The 10613-nt window shown below is 35.9% G+C and overlaps 1 protein-coding gene across 2 annotated transcripts; it reads right to left on the bottom strand.

Annotated features, from left to right (window-relative positions):
• Positions 1-173: 173 nt before the first annotated feature.
• Positions 174-10006, bottom strand: LOC141822364 (OVARIAN TUMOR DOMAIN-containing deubiquitinating enzyme 6-like). Of its 2 annotated transcripts, none has more exons than XM_074709808.1 (9): positions 9867-10006; positions 8722-9698; positions 8097-8258; positions 5170-5247; positions 2065-2143; positions 1844-1989; positions 1555-1620; positions 598-769; positions 174-519 (listed from the first exon to the last, which is right to left on the bottom strand). In XM_074709808.1, the coding sequence occupies exons 2-9, from the start codon at positions 9361-9363 to the stop codon at positions 278-280; spliced, it is 1587 nt and encodes a 528-aa protein (XP_074565909.1). In that variant the 5' UTR covers positions 9364-9698; positions 9867-10006; the 3' UTR covers positions 174-277. The 2 variants fall into 2 exon arrangements, with proteins under 2 accessions (XP_074565909.1, XP_074565910.1); XM_074709809.1 differs by having other exon boundaries at positions 174-492.
• Positions 10007-10613: the final 607 nt, after the last annotated feature.

Raw genomic sequence — 10613 nt, 5'->3', positions numbered from 1 at the left:
CAATTCGACGGCCCGAGGCGACGGATGTTGTGGCACGAGTCGGTTACCAGGAAGGACAATCTTCCTGGGCATTTCATTTACCATGATATGACGCACACGAAGTTAATGCGTCGAACGTCTCCTTGAGCGTTTTGCTGCATTGGTTCTGGCTTACCACTAAAACACATGAAACATTAAGAAACTTATGTTGCCCATGTCTCTGTTTCTTTGTAGGAAAAGCACTTATCATGTGTCCATATGACTCCCACCGACTATAAAATCCCAGCTCTAACTCAGCTCACTCTGCTGCTTTCCCTTTGTGTCCATTCCTCCTCTCGGCGAGAGAAGTGCCAGTGTTTCCCATCTCCAGCAGGTAGCAGATCATCGAATCTGTATCGTCGCCAAAGATGTTATAGGCTTCCCTTACCTGCATGTAGCCGAAACCCATGGACAGAACCACCTGCATGCTGCTGGTCGGCATAATCTCTGGCAACAAGGCCTCATCCTCGCCCGCTAATAAAGATTGCGACGACCTAGTTTCTGCACAAATAAGAGTTTCAGCCGTCAGTAGATAAAAAAATGGACTAGCATAGTTGGCAGGAACAGAAAGGGACATACTTGCCACAGAAGATGACGGTTCTGCCCTGGATGTCGAAGACTCAATAAAGGATGGATACTGCTTCAACTTCTTAGCCAAATACTCAGCTCGTGAGGCCTCCATCACCATCCTCTCAATTTCCTTCTCGGTTAGTTCCAGATCAGAGTAGAAGCGCCCCTCAGCCACAAGTGCCTGAAAGTATATGAGCCTGAGTCTAACCACATCATACTGAAACTGCAAAGTTGACTTAGTGGATTTAGCAAACAGATTTTTATCAAGATTTGAGGTGTTTGGTTCAATGAGTAGGAAGCAATTGTTATGCATTAATTACAAGCTTTAGGACATTTAATTGACAAGTTAAATGAATTTTAATTATCTGCATGTAATTACCCTAAAGATGAGTTTTTGAAGGCATTTGAGATTTCATGAGATTCCAGTGTATTTCTGTAGTATATCACTTTTTTGCAGTATATCAAAGGGGCTTCATTATTAAAATATTGAAGTTCTTTGATATGGGGAGTGACTGTTTGCTATAGCCTAATAAGTTGCAAAGTTCTCAAACACATGGTTTAAATTAGAAATTCATGCAATATTTGATAAAAATTTAAGAGTTCAAATTACATCTACAAATTTAATTCCTATACAAGTAGATGGCAAGAATAGTTTGATATTGCATCAATTATCCGTCTAGGATGTTTTTTTGCATTCAAAGCACATGTAATTGAATCCTTTACAACTGAAAAAGTGTTTACCATGGTACTGTGATATGGCATTGTATCAACAACAAAAGGTTTAGATATTAAGCAAAAAAAAAACTGATGGTTAGAAATAATTATGGTTCTTATCATTTGAAAAGGCTAACTTCTAGTTTGAAAGTCAGAACAGCTTATGAAAAATATACAACTACAATTAAGTTCAACAAGATGATAAACAAAGGATCTGCCAGAAAAAACAAATTTAGAAGACTCTATACGCACATTATCAATTTGCTGGTCTTGCTGTGCTTTAATGGCAGCCTTCACCTGATCCGTGTCTATGTTTCTCTAAAAAGAAAGGAAGATCAATTTGGGAAGATAAGAGCAAAGCTAGTTAGAACATGACTATTAGGCATGATGGTAGCCAACAAAAGCATGATAAAGCAGAAAATAACTCAGAGCATGACCTTTTACTCCTCACTTCTCTTTATAATTGCAAAAATGCAAGAGGTTACAGACTTCAGAGAATAATTTGTTGATAAACTGCAAATGATGGAAAAAAGCAACTTACCCCTCGAAGACTACTGAATCCAAGACCTGCACCCACTGTCATCCTACGTGGATCAACCAGTGAGTTGTAATGGTTGCCATGATGATAACTTAATCGAATCGGAGGAACCTCAGTGACATAACTCCCTTGAAAGATGTTAATAGGTTCTGCATATAGAATAAAAAGGTGGAAATTACAAGAAATTCACTATCAATTGGAAAAATCAACAAATCAGATCATACCAGGGCTATAGGAGTAGATATGTATAGGGCGGTTGTACATTTCTGCAAATGCCTGGATCTCAATGTTGTTTCCATAGACCTAAAACAAGCCAGTCATACAACACCTTTATACCTTTTGAAAATACTTTACATGGTTTGTAAACAAAAGGTGCAGTAAAGTTTATATTAAAAATTTGCCAAATATGAATAGTGAAACTAGTGCAGTTTCCGTGCAGCGCTACTCTCACAACAAGCAAATAAAAAAATGCTGATATGTTCATAGTAAAGATGGTTTATAAAGTTAAAAAAGATTAAAATTTGAAAAACAAGATTGTCAATTAAAAATCTATATCGTGAATCTTTTTGGACCTTTGAATCTTTTATCATCAGATCCAGTTAAAATTTTATAAAATAATTTTTTAAAAATTGCTATCTTATTTTGAATGCTTCCTACATCTCAAACCATATGAAAATAATGTAACATCCTATCTAATAGACAAATATTACTAATGGAACAAGTTGACACTAGTTCATAATAAACATATATAGATTTACATCACGTGTATAAATAATTTTATGATGGGGTTGCTTCACAGAATGGAATAGACAAGAATAGAATAACTATTACTAGGGAATAGAAGAGATAAGGAGCAGAATAAGAATATATTCCTCGGTTTTTGGAATGGAATTGTCTTGGACAAACTGTTCTAACCATTGGTTGATTAAAATGTTCCAAGGAATAAATAATAAATAGTTGTTACAATGGAAAATCATTCCTATTTAAATAATGAATATGCATGACCTATCCACTTGGCCCATCCAACCTAAATGGTCCATCAAACCTACTCACTCCAATAAGCTCAATCAGAGAAATCACTAAAATCAGTGTCAGCACCTCAACCACCAGAACCAAATTGACTAGTTCGTCTGACCCAATCACCCCAACTAGCTAACTAAATTGTCAAGTACAACAAGTCTATCCAGCCCGCTCACCTCACTCAGCACATCCGACTTGATCAACTCAACCATCTTACCTAGCTCATTAATGTTGCTGGCTTGTGACTTAATCTAGTTCGATCAACTCATCCAGGATCAATCCTCTTGATCCGACTGACCTGTCTAGCCTAATTGGTGTAACTAACACATCTAGACCCACTCAGCTTATCCAGCCTGATTGACAGAATTGACATGTTTGGTCTGCGCAACCAGATCGACCCATCCAGCTCAACTAGCTTAATGATTCATTGATCCCTCTATGGATTAAGTGGCCTATCTATAGTACAAGAGGGTCAATCGGATTGATCAAATGTAGTATTTAAAGGATGAAATAGATATAAAAAATAGTCGTTCCTAAAATAACTATTCCTTTGAATTGGAAATCACAAATCCATGGGAATTGATATTCGAATGTCATTTTAGTAACCAAACATGGGAATCAGAAAGTTTATTCCATAAAACTTTATAAGGAATAGCATAGTAATTCCCATAAACCAAACACATCAGAAAAGATAGGCTAATTCCATTTCATCATAATTGAATGAATTCTGGCTAATCATACTCTAGTATGCTTTTGAAAAATAGGAAGTCATCATCAAGACATCTACTGTGGTTGAAGAAGGGAAGAGGAGGGGGGCAACAATGCATTGTGAAGAGAGGAGTGAAATGTGACTTTGATGTGGAAATAATTCTCAATAAGCCATCAATTTCACCCACATAACCAACTCAACAGGACTTGTTCTACTCAATCACTGCTAGTGTCCAATCCATCTTGATTATTGTTGTCTTTGTCTACGCTCCCACATTAACTTTCTTCTACCCAATAGTTTAATATGGGACTCTACCTTGCTTGACTCCTTTATTTTTAACATGTAACAAAAAAAGCATTAATCCTTTCATATAGTTTAATTTTGATCTAATAGATGTAGTTTATTTGTTTCAGTTAACTTTTGAGGGTTGGATGGATTTGTTTTCCTAATATTTTGAAAAGAATATGCAGACAGTAACGGTCAACCTACCATATAGCACATATTAAATCTATTTATATTGATGAAAAATGCTTAACATATGCATAACAAAATACACTGATAAAACTTTTTTTTTTACAAAATACACTGATAAAACTATCCAATCAATTATTTCATACATATATATGTATAACCATATACATAAAAGACATTATACGACAATCAATGTTAATCTACAATGTGGAACTTATCAGACATGTAACATGCATATAGTTTTTATTTTTATTTTTGGATGTGGTTCAAACCAGTTTTGTTTGAATGAACCACAATGTAGGCCACCTGGTCTTGTATATTAAAGCCAACCACATATATTAGCATATATGTACCATAATGTCAATGCTAGCCAACTGCAAATATGACCACATCGCTTCAAATCAGGCTCTTTCATAATTGTATAAGATAAAATTTGTAAATTTTATTAACCCAGATGGAATTGTTGCTGTTCTAATAAATTTTGTTTCATGTATATAGTACAAATCAGCTGATCCATGTGCCTGTTAAGATATGGTTAGTAAATTATCCAGCGCTAATAACTATAGTTAAAATCACAACAAAGAAAAAGAAACGTTGATATTTATTAATTGTTTCTCTACAATGATACCTATATACAAATTTTAGTATCCAAATAACCATGCCGAATTTCCTTAGTGTGTAAGTGAATAGAAGTCTATGATCTCAAAGTTTCTTCATAACCAGAGGTCATTCTTGAACATGGCTCTCATGACCATTGAGTAACATTCCTGAATAGGATTATAATTAGATAGACAACAAAATATTAGCTCAAAATCCTTATAATTTATGAAATTGCTTCTACTTTATTTTACTGGTGTGACTGGTGAAGTGCTATAAGCTCTAAATCTAGATGTACAGCTAAAGCCCACAAACAGCTGGAGCACAAAAGGCATAAAATCATGTAAATAGTTCATTGTTTTACAGAAAAACATGAACTGCATTACAGAATGTGGACCACATGCAAAAACATAATACTGGATACAAGCTTGTAACAAAATAGCAAGGAATTGGCATTGCTTGAATGGCTAGCATAAAGATAAAGAAAATCACATAAGCAATGATCAAAATGATGAGACAGTGCCCCAAATACCTTGTCTCTTCTTTTTCTTTTGCAGTATGATACAAAGCCTTCAATTACAAACTGAGAAAAATGATCCCGTTCCTTTTCCTGACAAGAAAAGAAAATAGAGGCAAGCTCAGGAGTGTAGGCTTGCACAACTAAAAGAACCAAAATTTTAACAAAGTTTCTGTTTGAGATGAAATATCTGGGAATAAATACTGCTATGGTAGATATATGCCTCAGTTTTAAAATTTTGAAACTTGTAGCTGTTTAAGAAATTGATAAAATGGAAAATATGACAGATGAGTAGCATAGTTACTGCATAAAAATCCATTTTAAACAAGAGACATCTTAAACTTCCAAATTTCATCATGACCAAGGTTGTGAGAGTATGTCTCAGACAGTAGCAGAAAAATCCCAACCTAGCACAGTGACTTCGCCAAAATTACAGATAAAAACAATGTGGAATTGTGACTTAAGGATTCCATAATGAAGAAATTGAAAAGATACTCGTGATATCTCCAGGGAATGGTAGAAATGCAAGAATGCAAACAAATAAAAGTAATAAATGCTAAGTAAATGGAAGCATTATAACAAAAAAAATGGTGCCATCAAATTGTGGCAGACAAGGTACAAATAGATATAATAATACTGTTGTAAAAAAATAGTGCAAAACATGCAAGAAAATTGAAAAAGAAGATGATGATTAATGCATGGCTAAATAACCAACTTGGCCATTCATGAGAACATTACAAGAGCACTGGATAGCTAAAGGAGTTTGTCATGCACAAAACTTCTTAATGAGTTGATTGGTAATGGTAGCTTTCCTATAACTTTATGCTCATCCAATTTTGAGCTTGCAAGTTTTTCAGAAGTTAACTTCGCTATTGAAAAAACAAATATATTAGAGAAATTCTACCAACAGCCTGAATAAAAATAATCCTAGATACAAAAGAAACTTCAGTAAGATTGCATTTGCTTCTTAGAGCAAGAATACATCAGCTTCATGCCACATCAACAACATAGAGGTGTGTGCCAGGTTCCAAACAGTATATGCAGGATGCTTGAAGTAAACTCATTGCATAGTTCATAATAGTATGGAAGAGCATGTGAATCATATTAAAATAAATTAAAACATAGTGAATTATAGAATTAATATATATATATATATAATGATTCATCTTAAAAGCACATCTAATTTATGGTTCTACAAAGAAAAAAATGCCAATTATACAATTTCATATCACATGAAATATATTTATATAAAACTAAGGCTCCAAGTTATAAGGTGACAAATAAATTAGCTTAGGGTTTAAGCCAATTTAGTTCAGTCTAAGCCAAACTAGCTCAGATGAACCAAAAAAGACTAAATTGCATAGGTAGCTACATTAATCACTTTCTAAAACCATGGGTGCATGTATTCACAATTTCAATAGCCTAACAAAATGTCAGGGCTCACAGCATAAATTGAAATTACCACTAGATTCCATGAACAATGAGGCGTGCTACCAAGATTCTATTGTCCTAATTAGTTCGAGCTGCCCAAACAAGAAAAGACTGCCTAATAGATGGAGTATCTTGTTTTGATAAAAAAGCTCAATGTTAACTTCCATTTATCACACTTCCACACCAAGAAACCAAATAGTATAAACATAATCCTGCCTAGTGGAACACTATTGTGTGAATTTAATCCTATTAATGTAAAGTATCAACTAGATAAGAATCACCAAGGCATAGAAAGCCATGTTGCCAAGGGAAAGTAGGAAATCACATGCTATTTTTTTCTGGAAGGTTATTATTCTGTAATGTTAAAGATATTGCCAAAGCACTACTTGAAACAATATTGGGATAATTTGGCTTGCACCAAAACTTTCATATGGCTTAAATAATGACTTCGTGGTCATGAATTATAATGCATTTAGTGGATTCATAATAATGATAACAAAATAAGAGTTTGCAAACAGTTTGATAGAAATTATTATATACAACACATAGAATATAGATAAATTGAAAAAAATATATATGAGGGTGGGGGACAACCCTAGTGTTATCATCGTCATCAAGTCATGTTGGTCCCAACAATTTGGAGACGTCTACATGAATCTTATCAGTCAATAGAACTCCATGCCAGACTATATGACTATTACTATTCAAATCACCAGCATCATCATCAAGTCATGTTGGTCCCAATTGGTTGGAGCCATCTAAGTGAATCTTATCCGTCTATTGAACTCTATGCAAGGCTATATGATTATTAATATTCAAATCAATTAAGACATTTTTAATTATATTGCTTGATGTTTGTTTTGTTTACTCTCCCTCCACTATTTTCATCTTCATGTCTAATAGATTCAACTCTTTCAACTATAGAGTCTATTGAACACTTTTGAAAATGTTCATCCCTTCTCAACCTATCTTCTCTCATTTTACAACATATTAGAGTTAGACCTAATTGGTATTGAATGTTAGTATTTTTGTTTTACTCTTTCTAAAGCTCCACACATTTATCTTAGCATTCATATCACAGGTACATCAACTTTTTAAATTTGTTGCTTCCTTAAAGTCCAACACTATTAACTCTATAAAATATGGAGAGTCATACACTAGGTTATAAAACTTTCCTTTGAGCTTAAAAGACATCCAACAAAAGATGCTCCATTCCATCTTGATCAAGTATTTTTATCAACCTTATTGTTGAATAATATATACTCAATATATCCAAACTATAATTTATAGGAATTTCATGATCATCAACCTTAACTATTTCGCTGCCGACACTTGCAACAAAATTTGATTGATTCTTTATCTTTTATAACAATTGTAGTAGATAATTCGTTCCATCATCTTGCATCATATTGCAAACTAAATATCATGTAGACATTATATATATAGATATATATATAGGAACTGCTGCTATTCTAAAATGATGTTTTTTTTGTTAGAATCACAATATATACCATGTAATCAACACACATTTGCCTTGCCATATCATATGCTTCTACATCACCATAAACTTGGTCCGCAACAGCTCGAAAAAGGCAATTCCCATCTTCCAACATCTTTTTTACTTCAAAACCTTTTGTCCGTCGTATCTCAAGTTCAAACAGTCTTTCTCTCTCCTGACAAGCAAAATGATTTAGTATTTGATGTCAAACATGGGAGAGTGAAAGAAAAAGAATTAAAGTTGATAGAAAGAAGAAGTCACTACTATTAAATATTCACTGAATGGAACAAAAGGACATTATTCAGTATATAAATAGAAAAAATGAGTCCTAAGTTATTTGGTCGGATAATTGCCTAATTCTCTACAAAAATATTTATAAATTATCAAATTGCTGCAATTTTTTTCAGTGACCATACTACATTCCCCTAACGCAACATGCAAAGTAGAAAATTATATCAGTAATTGTTTACTATTATGAAGTTCTTAAGTTATTGAATGCAAGAATTCTCATATAGAGTGAAGTGCACCTTATTCAAATGCCGACTTCAATTAGATTTACATGTTATAAAGGTCCGTATAAGATTTTTTGAACATGAAATGAAATTTCATTAAAAATTCACTATTAGAAGGTATCATACCAGATCACCATATGAGGGCACATAGCCAGGGCCTTGCTCATCAGCACTGTTGTAACCATCCCCTTCACCATATAACCTGGGGGAAGAAGGATGAGAGTTTGATGGTGAACGTGTTCCAACAACTGACCAAGCTGATTGCCTTCTTGAAGAACCAATCCTCACAGAATTTGAAGATCCTAATCCCATTCTCCTAGAACTCTGATTAGTTGAAAACGGTCTCAATGGTGGGGCTGGAGGTGGTGGAGAGTAGGAAGCGCTTGTAGCGATCTGAGATGAACCAATTACTAATGTAGCTATGCTGGATCGAACAGCATCTTCTTGGCCCAAATGATGCTCACTAGTTTCTCCCTTGCGAACAGCAGAATCCAGAACATCATTAGATGAAAACATGACTTCTTCCGCATATACATTAGTCCCACCCTCAACATTAATTCCTTGAGAATATCCTTCATGTTTCAGGATTTTATCCTCGACATTCTCTAAGCGATCTCCAGAATCTTCTATTGCATTCCGATCTTCAACAATCTGTCTTTCTGAGTCCTCCCTAGAACTAGACGAATCCTGGGAAGAGTGTGATCCTGAATTTGACAGAGGTCGATTAGAATTTGAGGAAGAACCGCGCTGAACAAAGATTTTAGTCATTGTTCTCTGTATAAAGTATCTCGTCTGCTGCTCTTGATTTCCTTCAAACGCTTCCCTACTTAAAGATCCACAGCCCAAACGATCCCTTTATCACGCGTTTTGACCTTAGCAGAACCGATCGCGAAATTCCAGCCAATTGATTCGTCTTGCCCCAGCACGGTTTCCCCCTCGCCGTAGACCAATCTCTGAGTTCCCCTGACAATTCTCATGAGACCAGATTCCTCCGTCTTCTCGACAGAAAATTCACCTAGAAAAACGCCCTCGCCGGAAGCCTAACTCGCCCGATCAAAGAACCCCGCAAGAAAAAAAAAAAGCCAGAAGCTCCCGCAATTTCCCTGCCAAAACCCACCTACCATAATCAATCGCCGAAGATGCAAAAAGGAAGAACAGTTCGTCTCAGAATCCTAAGCGAGCAAGACGTTTCAAAAGAGCACACAGGGGGAAACCCTAAAACGCTCCGGGAATCCGCAAAAAAAAAAAAAAGACGATGAAAAGAAACGAACCCGGGAAGCAAGAACGCTTATCTTGCCCGCTTCCTGAAGAATCCTTGATCTCTACAATCGGCCAGGTGAAAAGGATCCGTGCTGACTGAGATGGCAGCGAACGAGTCTCCGGAAGAGGAATCTGCCGGCGCAGAGAAGGGGAGGCGAAATGCGAGAGAGTGCGCGGCTGCCAGCGCTCATCCTCTTATACGCGGATGAGGCGACACCGGACCGCATCGGGGTTCAGTTACATTTTCAACCCTCATCGTCTTTGGTTACCTAGAAAGTATATTTTTCTACAGGAGAAACTTTATCTTCTTGATTAGGATTCTTTGATGGGCTACTGATGGGTATCCAGTGTTACACCCGAGTAGCTGATCTCACTTTTCGATCCGTTAGTTTTTTTTATTGCCTCAACTTGGGAAGGATGCTGGGCCATTCTCTCATCCCCGGTGCGTCATGGTGCCGCGATAAGATATTCTGGTGGCCGTTGAGAAACTTTCGTGGGAATTCGATCCCCAACTATGACGTATTTGTAGGAATTTTTCTCCAAATGGAGAGTGAAATCAAAGGATGTTGGGCATCTGGATTGGCCGCTGCGTGCGCTTCCCGATTTACTCTGGTGGCCGATGAGAAACTTCTGTAGGATCGAATGGGTCACCTCAGGGATTCAATGGGGATTATCATTTTTTTTTTATTAGGCTACTGATGGGTACCCATTCTCTCGCATACTAGCCCTATCGTCATGTGACATCCCACTCGATCTCA

The sequence above is a fragment of the Curcuma longa genome, chromosome 2 (assembly GCF_044706935.1).
Source record: "Curcuma longa cultivar G26 ecotype Majalengka, Jawa Barat chromosome 2, ITB_CL_G26_1.1, whole genome shotgun sequence".
NCBI lineage: Eukaryota > Viridiplantae > Streptophyta > Magnoliopsida > Zingiberales > Zingiberaceae > Curcuma > Curcuma longa.
Note: the sequence above shows the minus strand (reverse complement) of the source record. Positions and strands in the feature narration are given on the sequence as shown.